Source organism: Sinocyclocheilus grahami, unplaced genomic scaffold (genome assembly GCF_001515645.1).
Source record: "Sinocyclocheilus grahami isolate Dianchi unplaced genomic scaffold, SAMN03320097.WGS_v1.1 scaffold1786.1, whole genome shotgun sequence".
Classification (NCBI taxonomy): Eukaryota; Metazoa; Chordata; class Actinopteri; order Cypriniformes; family Cyprinidae; genus Sinocyclocheilus; species Sinocyclocheilus grahami.
In genome coordinates this window covers 88,774-101,362 of record NW_015506965.1, presented here as the reverse complement: position 1 = coordinate 101,362, position 12,589 = coordinate 88,774, and the positions used below count along the sequence as shown (strand labels likewise).

Below are 12,589 nucleotides of genomic sequence, written 5' to 3'. Positions count from 1 at the left end.
GTTTTGTAGAAAACATGGAAACACCGAAGACACTTTAATATGTTGTGCGTTTTAATAGGCCGGTGACGACTGCACAGAGTAGCATTATAACAGAACTTTCAAATGTATCTAGTATGATTAACACGACCGGAAGGAGCGGTAGCGGTCGACTGTGGCATAATAAAAGCTCCGCTGCTTTCGAGCCATGTGTCGCGCTCGTTCAGTGGCCTTCGTTTCGCTTTGACGGCTTTCAGCCTCACCCTGCTTCATTCTACTACGTTAATAAATCATTAGCTGAGCATGATTTCTGCCCGAGTCCCGTCAGATTGCTTCGGCTGTGGGGATGAAGACGACAACTCTCATGATTCCACACTCAGTCACACCGTCATCAAACTATGCCTTTGTCTATTTGTTTATTTTGAATACGCGCTCTCTAGCGGCAAAAATAACATATTGTGCCTTTAACTAAATGTCATTATGTCTATGTTTTTGCTTGCTTATGTTTTTGGTAGTATTATTATAAACAGATTATTTTACATGTGGGTGATACAATCAGGGTGGATTTTTTTTTTTTTTTCCCAGAGCAGAATGTTTCCAGCCACTGACAATATAAAAATAGATAAAATAACTATTACACCTATACAGATTTACAGCCTCTCTAAGGTACACATACTGGTACCGTTGTTACAACAAAGTCCAGACACATTTGAGGTGGGCGTGACATATTAAACAGAATATTAAAATGTTTAATATTGCCGATCAGTCTATGGCTGAGACAGACGTCTGTTTTGTAGCATGCCAACTAACCACGCACGGCGAAATAAATTACTACATACATCAAAATTAATCATCACACACGGACCAAACTGGAGAGAGCGCTACACAGCAAGAAACGAGTCTTGTCAATCAGACACAGACGACGGCAGGTGAGTTTGGATTCTGATCACATCCAGACCGAATTGCAACTCAATCAGCTGACAATAAAAGCAACATTTATTTATTTATCAGTCAAATTTTTTAACTTTTAAAAATATACCACATGCAAACACATGCTCATCGTGTCAAAGCTGCATTGTTGTGCTCTTTGTTCAGACATCAGTTTGTCAATTGAGTCATGTTTAGAGCTCACGTATTGACCATTGACTTCTCCTTGCCTGATGCTGTAGTTTAATAAAGCGTCTGAAATATGTTATGAGGGCTGAATGATGCTTTTCATTTGTCAGCTGTCAGTGCAACTGATCTCTGTATGGCTGCGCTGTATCCCCTTTGAACAAAGACAACGAGTTCAGTCACAAAGTCCTATTGTACTGATAATAATGCAACATATACTGTTGTATGATTTTATGTGTTGTTATTGTATGCACGTGGACAGCAGACGTTTATTTCCTATACATGCACAATGAGCGTTTAGCAATTTCCCATTCGTGAACGAATCATTGGTTTGAGTCTTAGTTTCGAATCTTTTCAATGAATCGGTTCAACCCACTCTGAACGATTCGAATCCCACTTAATCGTTTCTCGCGTCAGAAACTCACTGACAATCCTCTCTCCAGGACGCGTCGGAGTGAACTGATAAGATTATTTCTAGTGAATGAAATGTATTAAGCATTCACACTTTGTTTTTAAATTAGAGAAAACATACGTATTAATAAAACCTAAAAAAAAAACTTTTTATTTATTTATACATTTAGCAGACGCTTTTATCCAAAGCGACTTACAGTGCATTCAGGCTATACATTCTGTATCAGTATGTGTGTTCCCTGGGAATTGAACCCACGACCTTTGTGCTGCTAACGCAATGCTCTACCACTGAGCTTCAGGAACGGACAATTAACAGACATATGTGCCTTTATATTGTTTACTTGGAATAATCAAAGCATGTAATATGCCCCGCGGTGATGTCAGGGACCTTGTGTAAATCGAATTACGTCGTGACCATAGTTTCTCATTGTAAACATAACATAGAATATATAGAAAATTATTTATTTTATTGGGAAAATATTATATTCATAAATGTACATTTTCTTCAACATCTCCAAAATTACATAATTTTCTTTGTGACTTTAACTACTTAATTATAACACTAAAAAATAGTAATACCAAAAAAAGTGTCAAATTTGTGAAACTGTATAATGATCTGCTGAATGGTACATCATTCTTGATTTACTACCTCTGTATTTTTTTGTTTTGTCTATGTAATCTTGTTTATTTTATTTTATTTTTTTCTCTCTCTCTACTTTGTCTTCCTATATAATTTCTGTATTCATAATGTCATCCAATGTTACATTAATTGCTAAGTGTTTAAACTTGCAATAAAAAAAAACGTGACCATAGTAGACTGTAAAAAAAGGTCATGACGTAAAATAATTGCGGAATTGGTTTAGAACCGGTTCTTTGAAACGAACTGTTAGAAGGAACCGATTCGCGGAAATGATTCGGACTTTCCATCACTAGCTAACTGTAGTTAAGGAGGTGTGATTTGAGAATTGTGTTGTAGCTTTTAAAGATTATAAAGGGGGCGTTATCAGATTGCTCGACGACACCCTGTTCAGTTCTGTCTGGATGTGAGCAGTTTCACCACAGCCACGTTTACGAGCTAAATAATTAGAAAAACAAACATCCGGCGCGACCTTAAAAAGTGACGTCAGCCTCCAGCGCTCATGCGGCTTTCATTTACGTCAACACCACACGAGCTCCCAAACTGAGGCTTTATGCATTTTTCATATGGACTCTGATGCTCAACCGCTGCACTCTGTGATTCAATCCAAAATATTCTTCATAAAGCAGAGAAACGAAACTAAAGGAAAAGGCGTCCATCAGTTCAGGTAGTGCTGGTTATACTCAGTGTTATTGTGTATAGCACAGAGGAGGAGGGAGAGATGCTCTGTCTGGATGGCACACAGTGTGCTGAGTCCGATTTTATGATACCGGGAATGTGTGTAGGGATTGTCTTTAGCTGTACAGTAAACTCTGGAACAACCTGTCTAGAATGTAGGAAGAAAAGTGCAATTTATTGTATAATCCGAACCTCACATTTCTGCCAAATACCAGTTACTACTAGCCATTGCTACTACTGAAAAATCATAAAAATAAGTCGATTTTCTCTAGCAGTGTAAGAAGCATTCAGAAACGTCGTATTATTATAGTATTATTATGTTATATGATTTATTTTATTATTCGTTTATTTGTATTTTATTTGTTTTATTCTAGTAGCAGTGACTTACAATGGTTACAAGAGTTACGGAGTTTACTTTTAATTGAGTATCTCTTGATAAATGCATCATTGCCTAAAATGAACCATCATAATACAACTTTTATTATGGCGTGTCACAGTTTGTTACTGTTTTAAAGGGCCACACAGAGGCATCTATAGAAACGCCACCCTGAGTGCCTGCCAAACTACAAAAAAACTATTGCCAACTGTTTCATCTCTTTTGCATGTTTAAACAGTTTATTAGTGACCTCAGGTTTCAGACCGCAATGTTTGCTTTGTATAACTAAAGGATTATATATCTGAAACCCCACAGCCATTTTGTGGGCAGCCACACGACTGCTGGCTGTGATATTGAGCCTATGACTCCATGCACTTTTCATGCTCTTTCACCTGTCGTCTGTTATTTGGAGTAACATGAGTAATGCTTTAGAGTTGGAGTGGTATTATTAGGAAAACAGCGCCTTATAATCGTTCTATTCATCAAAATATCCCAATGCTGGATGCTTGATTTGATTTAAAACACCAACACTATTATCGAAGAGGTGGCATCTTGTAATCCCACCTTTGTCAACTGGATTGCTATTTATCACCCTCCTTTAAAATGTCTCACAGCTCCATCCCACTCAAAGTGAAGTGTATGACAGATACCAGCACGTGTTACAGTAGGTACCTTGGTTTCTATAGTGATGCTTTTGATGGAGAATTGAATGTGTGCAGCTGGCTGGCCAACTCATCACGACATGTCCTGGTCCAGCCTTTCCATACCTCTGGTCCTTTCAGCTGGAACACAGTTTCATTTTTATAATCAAGCAGCCGGTTTATTTATTCAGAGTGAGTGTGCCAGAGTCTTTATGTGCACGAGAGACCAAATTTAAAAAGCTTTCAAGGCCTCAAGCCAGTTAGAAAAGGCCACTGACTATTGAGGAGCAAATCATATGTCATAAGCTGTAAAATGAGTGGGAATTTTTGAAGTGATCATTTTCATGATATTTAATGCTTGAGCGCTTCAGTCTGGCTCTCTTCTCCCTTTGTGATTCTGTACTCATTGTTCATAATGCCTCGAAGCAACCATTATGCTATATGGAAAGGAAATGTGAACCAAGAAAGCACAAATTAAGATGGATTTACAGCCTGCCGACCGAATAACTCTAAGATTGTTAGAGGTAATGCACAGATGTTAAACATGTCTAACAGCTAATTAATAATTAGCTTTAGCTTGAATGAGAGTTCTTAAAGACCATTGTGAAATCAGTTTTTATTTCCTGACTTTAACTATATTTCTATTGAAATATGTCAAGACAGGAAAGTTTGCAGGTGGTAGAGTACAGCAGCCTGGTTCTGAAAGCAAAAATCTTATTTATTTTCTCCATAGTGTAATTTATTTTATGAATGATTAAAAGCAGACCCGCTGTGAGGTTGTTAATTGATGGTATATGATGATATGCTGTTGTTGAAGCTATCGTTTTTTAATTGAAATATATTCCATTCACAATGCTTCATGGGACTGTAGTTGTGTAGGGAAGTACATAGTCTTGTACCTTTGACTTTTTATCCAAATTTTAAATGCTTTTTTTGCTGCAAATCAAATTTTGTAATGTTAGATGGTTTGGTTCATTGCTTATAACTCTTTAAAATCCCAATGTGGAAATACCTCCAGAACCAAGGCCACTGAAAAAGTGCTTGGGCACTGTTGCGCTCTATTAGGGGGTGGGACTTGTCATTTTAAAGAGCATTTGATTGGACAAAAATCTAAATAGTGCAGTATGAGTCATCAATATATATTTTTCAGATTTCAAATGTGTATATCTTTAAAAATATATATTTTGTCAACTTCTAATGCGTTAGCATATAGACAACCTTCAAGCTAATAGACGTGAACTAAAAGCCACAAAACTCTATGCTTGATTTCATAGGGTGTTTTTCTGTCTTCCTTTAGTGTCTTAGAGTGAGGCCCAGGCTCCAGCAGACCTCGGTGAGCCCCGGCATGATGGAGGGGGGTATGCAGCTGCTGAACCGGGATGGCCACAGCATCTCGCACAACTCTAAGCGCCACTACCACGACTCCTTTGTGTCCATGAACCGCATGCGGCAGCGCGGCCTAATCTGCGACATTGTGCTCCATGTGGCCAACAAGGAGATCAAGGCACACAAGGTGGTGCTGGCCTCCTGCAGTCCATACTTCCATGCCATGTTTACAAGTAGGTCTTATACTATGTTACTATTTAAAACATTCTTAAAGTTTAATTTCTGCATATATTTATTAAAGATTATTTTTGTGAAATTTTTGAAGCATGTTACCATATAGATGGTTTTAAAGCTAACACACGTACACTAAAAGTCACAAAAAACTAATTTTGACCTCACATGGTCTTTAAGGTGTATTGTGTATTGTGTATTGTGTAGTGTTTATTTACATAAGCTTCCTTTTCAAGCCTTTCCTTCCTTCCAGCCTTTTGTCATCAACTAATGTTTTTTCCATGCTTTATTCTCTTCCCTGCCCTGGTCTCAGGTCAGCAAGTGCCTGGTTTTTCCTATTGCTCGTCAGTCCCGCTGCACCTCAGACTAGAGTGTGATGGTATGAGTCAGGACAGTGTGGGCTCTTCAGAGCCATGACTATTCTGAACTTACCATACACTAGATCTACTAACAATGCACTGATTTAAACTCCATTTTATATATCAAAACTTAAATTCCTTAACACTACAACCTCTGGACTAATGTGTTCTCACACTTTCTGAGTTTCTGCATTTCTCTTATAGGGAATGCTATTTTTTACATTTTCTCTAAATGTTTTCCAACAGTATGATGAAAAATAATATCTGAATAGAAATAAGTGGTTAATATTGTGGGTTTAAAACACAAAAGTAAATATTTTCCTTTCTTAAAATAACATGACATAAGCTTTAACTACACAGTCAATGGGGAAATATGATTTTATTTTGTGTTTGTGTGTAAACGGAGTGCAAAATAAGAAGTTAGAAAATACAATTTAAGCGATCTAGTGGTCTATTTTGTGTGGAATGTTAATTTAACATCAATGTTGTCATAAATCTCAAACAGTGTTATTTTAGTATTATATTATATACTATTATAGTTTTTTTTAAACAATATTTTGAATTAGCTTTTGTAATTTTAGTACTACTTTTGATTCAATTAGTAGCCATGGCAACATTTCTGATTTTTATATATTATTATTTTCATATATATATTTCAGATATTTTGTTTCAGATTTGTATTAATTAACAAGATTGATTTTTAAAAATAGGTTTAGTTAGCAATAACAACACTGTCTCAAGGTTCGTTCATTCATACAGTGATTTCCGGTGTCATGAACATCATTGAACGTGGGCAACACATCAAAATCAAGCAACGTTTATGCAAAATTCATGCAAATGATAAAAAGGGGTGACAACCAATGGGAGTACAGGCAGTGATCTACTGTTTGATAACGGTTAAATACGGCCATCAAGTAGGATGCTAGCGTCCAAAAGCACGAAGACTCTGAACTCTGATCAGATGTTCATCCCATTTGTGATCAGATTTTCAAAAGCTATTGCCAGTTGAGCAGTACCAATAACTTTAGGGCATCCAGCAATAGGAACGCCCGCTTCAAAAACAATACAGTCACTCAGCGACCTCCAGAGGCCGCTGTACTGTATGTGTGAACGGGCCATTTCGGTATCATTGAACCCCTGGGAAACTGCCGAGTTCTGCAAGGGCCTCGGTTTGAGATAAACTGCTGTGTGTTGTGACTGTGCAGATGAGATGTCAGAAAGCCGTCAGACCCACGTGACCCTGCATGACATTGACCCTCAGGCTCTGGAGCAGCTGGTACAGTACGCCTACACTGCCGAAATTGTAGTAGGAGAGGGAAATGTGCAGGTATGTCACCTTTAGTGTCTTTTGAAGTGCTTTCTATATATCACACTCATAATTACTCTGTCAGGCTACCTTGTTTGCTTTGTGAGGTACTAAGCAAGATGGGATGGTCAAGATGGTTTGTGTAAGCTTACAATTTGCATCTTTGCAAATGAAGGGCTTCTGATAATTGTGCGGATTCAAAAGAGCAAATGCATATGTGGCGGCTAGTTTACAAGAAATTGACCTCATTAGACTAAAGGTGCGGTCACGTTAGCAACATTTCTGCAACGTCTTCCAAAAATGTTTTGCCAAAAATTCCATTGTTGTCAGTAGTGTAATGATGTAAAAATTCACTCAGAAGTCCCATTCGAATCAAGCCTAATGATGTTAAAGATTCACTTACATCATTCTAGTTTTCCTCCATTTCACCCACTGTATCTTGTCTATACGTCGAGCAGACCCTGTTGCCAGCAGCTAGTCTCCTGCAGCTCAACGGAGTGAGAGATGCCTGCTGCAAATTCCTTCTCAGCCAGCTGGACCCCTCAAACTGCCTGGGCATCCGTGGCTTTGCAGACACTCACTCCTGCAGCGACCTTCTCAAGTCAGCCCATAAGTATGTCCTGCAACACTTTGTAGAGGTATCGAAGACTGAGGAGTTTATGCTACTACCACTCAAACAGGTGAGCCAGCTGCTTTGGGACAGTAAGGTAGTTAAATGCACAATTCAACCAAAAATGAAAAATCTGTCATCACAGTGTTTATTATAGCATTTTTATTAGATATTTTTAAATATATTTTTACTTCGCTTTAATTTATTTTTATTTCAGTTTTAGTATATTAGTACTTTTAAGTGCTTGAAATGATTTATTTTAGTCTAATTTTTAAGTTGTTTAAGTTTAGGTTTTACAGTTTATATAAAATATTATAATATGAATATAAAGAACATATAATATTTACTAAATACTGAAATTTAGCTAAAAACAAGACTGACCATTTACTCACCCTACAAATTTTTTTATTATATCCTGACCACTCTTTTTCATATAATAAAAGTGAAGGAGAACTGGGGCTGTTAAGCTCCAAAATAAAAACAGACACACACCATAAAAGTACATATAGTAGCTTTGTGTGAGGAACAGACTGAAACGTCCAAGGTCATAAGAAATTCAAACTTAATTATTGACGAAGAAACTCTGATCCTAGAGGGTATTCAAGAATAGATTTATTCAGGATGTAAAAAGAGGGGTGTAAAGTGTACCTGTTTAGTGATACACGGAGAGTGCTTGGGAGCTGAGCCATAACAATCCTTGAAGGAATAATGGTTTTGGCTACGGATGTCTAATTATATATATATGTCACTGACACCACTTCCTGTCACATTGGCCTTGAGCTTTTTAAAAACAGAATCTCTTGATCCTCTCTCCTCCTCCCTGTAGTTTGGGAAGTCTTGATTCTTTTGACTTGGTCTGAGAAAAAAAAAAGATCTGTACTAGTTTGAGCTTCAGTGCAGGAAAGCTGGTTACATCCTGGCTCCTAAAACACCCCTCACCCTCTTAAAAAAAAACAACAAAAAAAACTCCCAAGGTCTGGAGAAAGCTGTCAGATAGAATTTCTATTAATTTCAATGTCAGTTGCTCAGCTGGCACAGAGTCTCTCAGAATTATGCGGTTCAGATTCTGCCTTTTCTCACGGGGGCTCTGGGAACAGAAGTTTTTAATGAGCAGAACTGTAAAAGCCATGTTACCAGCAACTGTGAAAGGCAGCAGAAAAAGAAATGTATGTTTTTAATATCCCTATATAATATAGAAAAATTCAAATGTTTAGGAAATATTTTGTAACATTAGAAAAACAAACCCCAAACATTTGAATTGTAGTATATCATATAGGGATATTAAAAACATTAATTTCTATTCTTTTTCTTTTAAATTTGTAATTGTTTTCAACATGAATAATATTAATAATAAGTAATGTTTCTTGAGCACCAAATCATTATATTAGAATGATTTCTAAAGAATCATGAGACACTGGAGTCTGGAGTGATGGCTGCTGAAAATACAGCTTTGCCATCACTAAATGACATAAAAAAAATATTAATATAGAAAACAGTTTTCAATTTTAAATTGTAATATTATTTCAGAATTTTACTGTTTTTACTGTATTTTGATCAAATAAATGCAGCATAAAAATCATTCAAAAACATAAAAATCCTTGAACAGTAGTGTACATATTTTATATATGATTACGTATCCCAAAATTATAATTATTACAATAGCATAATGAAATATTTGCATTTTATATATTGCTCGGAAGAAAATGTATTCAGTCAGCAGACACAGGAACATTTGAACGGCTGTGAAAGCAGAGAGATGTTTCTGGCCCCAGATAAGATAGTTACAACATCTATCAACTGGAGCTAACTGGACCGTGCTAATCAGCCAAACCTTGACCTCTTATTCGACTCGCAAAACCTTAAATGTCAGAATGCATTGCCCCACGGTGACACTGATATAAGTGCTCTCTGCATCAGCACCTTCAATACAGTGTCAATCATCCACTCAAACATGCAGTGACAACAGCACGTCAGTGAGAATCTGAGACAGCTAATCAGCAGAAAGCAGCTCCCGCTCTCATATGACACTAATTTCATCAGTCCTAATCCACTGTCTTCACAGAAGAGCGTTCTTTTGAATAATCGGAGTGCTGCTGGTATTAGTATTTCTGTGGTTCAATGAAATCCCCCTGCTGTTTAGACACTGATTGGAGAGAACCAAGAGGTGGCTGATGACATAGATTGGCGTTCTCTCTCTGTCTGTGATGCTTTCTCACTCTTAACAGCTGTTGCAGGCTGGAGGCTCCCATTGGCCCCATATTTACATATTTTCTGACATCCCAGGAAATGTTTGTATCCATGTTAACTGTGCCCTCTGCCCCAAATAAACAAACAGTCTGTGACAGGAACACTGCAGAGGCTGTTGTGGTGCTTCTGCAAGTATAGATTAGATGACAGTGTAATGGTAAGCTAAAGTCTTATCTCACAACACAAAGAAAAGAAAGCTAATGTGTGCAATTTTTGCTTCACTAAGACCAGCAAATGGAATTGCAAAAATAGGGATAACAGTTTTCTAAACACTCTTATCTGCCCCCTCCCACCCACACACTATTGGTTGACCCGGAAGTTAACATTTTAATGTGAAGTAAACACAAGAAAACACAGCAATATTTTGAAAATAAGTCCAACTATAACTAGGCTGTTTTTTTCTGCATATATATATATATATACTGACCCCAAATTTTTGAATGATAGATATATATAGAGAGAGAGAGATTATTATTATTATTTTATGCTATCATGCAAACATTTGGGGTCAGTATTTCTTTTTTAAATAATACTTTTTATTCCACAGGGATGCATTAAATTGATTAAAGGTGACAGTAAATGTTACAAAAAAATCTATTTCAAATAAATGATAAAAGCTGTTATTTTGGAACTTTCTATTCATCAAAGAATGCTGAAAAAATTGTCACGGTTTCGACAAAAATATTAAGCAGCTCAATGGTTTTTAACATTAATAATAAGAAGAAATATTACATTTTGAGCTCCAAATCAGCATTTTTTTAAGGATCATGTGACACTGAAGACTAGAATTATGGCTGTTGATAATTTAGCTTTGCATTACAAAATCTTGCCGACCCCAAAAATTTGAATGGTAGTGCTTATGTATTTTTAAAATATATTTATTTTACATTTATTTTTTATGATTACACCAACTTCCTTCAATTTATGTGACTTTACAATAACACAAAGGTTCCAACAATTTTTTTAAATATTTAAATAAATTGTCAACTGAATAGGGAATCAGTGTAATCATCATGTTCTGCATTATGGGCAAAACACGATGTGCTCAGACTGAGCACATCTGTCCTGTAAAATATATTACATAAGATGTTTAAATGCACTTCATTCAGATTAAAACAGCAATTTGTCTTTTAGTTATGTAAACACATTAGTCCATCTGAAACCATACCAGTCAGATATCCTTTAGTTTTAAGACCAGTTATGAACCCTTTCTTGTTTTTTCTACAGGTGCTGGATCTGATCTCTAGCGATAACTTGAATGTCCCATCAGAGGAGGAGGTGTACAGGGCTGTGCTGAGCTGGGTTAAGCATGACATTGATGGACGGAGACAGCATGTGCCCCGGGTGGGTGTGATTCCTCCCGTCAAACTGCGCTTTTAGCAACATCACAGTAAATCACAGGATTAATGCTTATGAAGGATTATGTCTCTGCAAATCGATACTTGTTTCTCTATTCCCTCCTTTTGTATTCTTCTCTAATCCTTTTTACACGCACGTCTTACTTCTCACTCTTTCCATCCATGTCTTCAGCTGATGAAGTGTGTGCGTCTGCCCCTGCTGACACGAGACTTCCTGATGAGTAATGTGGATACGGAGCTGCTGGTGCGTCATCACTCCGAGTGCAAAGACCTGCTGATCGAGGCACTGAAGTATCACTTGATGCCCGAGCAGAGGGGTGTTCTCAGTAACAGTCGCACCCGACCGCGCCGCTGCGAGGGAGCCAGTCCGGTCCTCTTTGCTGTAGGTCTGTAAGAGCAAGTAAAACACACATGCACATATGTCTGTATGTTGTTGGGTTGATTTAAATGTTAAATGTTTTTCAAGGTGGGGGCAGTCTTTTTGCCATTCATGGAGACTGTGAGGCCTATGACACCAGGACAGACCGCTGGCACATGGTTGCATCCATGTCAACGCGGCGGGCACGAGTCGGAGTGGCTGCTATTGGAAACAAGCTCTATGCTGTGGGAGGGTACGCAGACCCAAAAGCCTCATGTTTGTCAGAGCAATTTTTTTTAAAACTGAAAACTGAATCTGACACTGTTTTTTTCATTTTATAGCACCAAACTAAAGTGGTAGAGACCCTTGTGTTGCGGACCATTTGAGTTTTGAGGCATCAATATAAGTGTCTCACCTGCTTTAGCATAAAAATGGTCAAACTTGAGACTTATGACAAAAAGTCATAATTATCACATTAAAATGTGAAATTATGAGATAAGTCAGAATTATGATAAAAATCTAAATGTCTAAATTGAGATAAGTATAATTATGACAGTCATTATGATAGGAATCAACTGTCATAATGAAATACATTTTATTTTGGCAAATGACTTAAAGGGGTCATATGATGCTGCTAAAAAGAACATTATTTTGTGTATTTGGTGTAATGAAATGTGTTTATGCGGTTTAAAGTTCAAAAAACACATTTTCTGCATACTGTACATTATTGTTTCTCCTCTATGCCCCGCCTTTCTGAAACGCGTAGATTTTTACAAAGCTCATCAGTCTTAAAAGATACCTCAAGCGTGTGACAGAAATGTTACGCCCCTTCCCATATTGTGATGCCCTTTCCTGCTGGAGCTATGAGACAAAAACGTTAAAACCCATTATAAACGAGGCATTTGTTGCATCCAGTGGGGACATAGTTACGGATTATAATGACTTATACTGTCTTTTTACGC

The 12,589-nt window shown here is 37.2% G+C and overlaps 1 protein-coding gene across 2 annotated transcripts in view; it reads left to right on the top strand.

The window, feature by feature from the left end:
- Window positions 1–761: 761 nt before the first annotated feature.
- LOC107572648 (kelch-like protein 17) overlaps window positions 762–12,589 on the top strand; it is a 17,805-nt gene continuing 5,977 nt past the window's right edge. Inside the window, exons 1-7 of one of the 2 annotated variants that reach the window (XM_016259073.1) lie at window positions 762–905; window positions 5,130–5,391; window positions 6,954–7,075; window positions 7,513–7,734; window positions 11,139–11,255; window positions 11,442–11,655; window positions 11,736–11,880. In XM_016259073.1, coding sequence (XP_016114559.1) covers window positions 5,178–5,391; window positions 6,954–7,075; window positions 7,513–7,734; window positions 11,139–11,255; window positions 11,442–11,655; window positions 11,736–11,880 — 1,034 coding nt within the window. In that variant the 5' untranslated portion in view covers window positions 762–905; window positions 5,130–5,177. Of the gene's footprint in view, window positions 906–2,542; window positions 2,805–5,129; window positions 5,392–6,953; window positions 7,076–7,512; window positions 7,735–11,138; window positions 11,256–11,441; window positions 11,656–11,735; window positions 11,881–12,589 lie in introns of those variants that run through there. The other variant, XM_016259072.1, reaches the window with a different exon arrangement.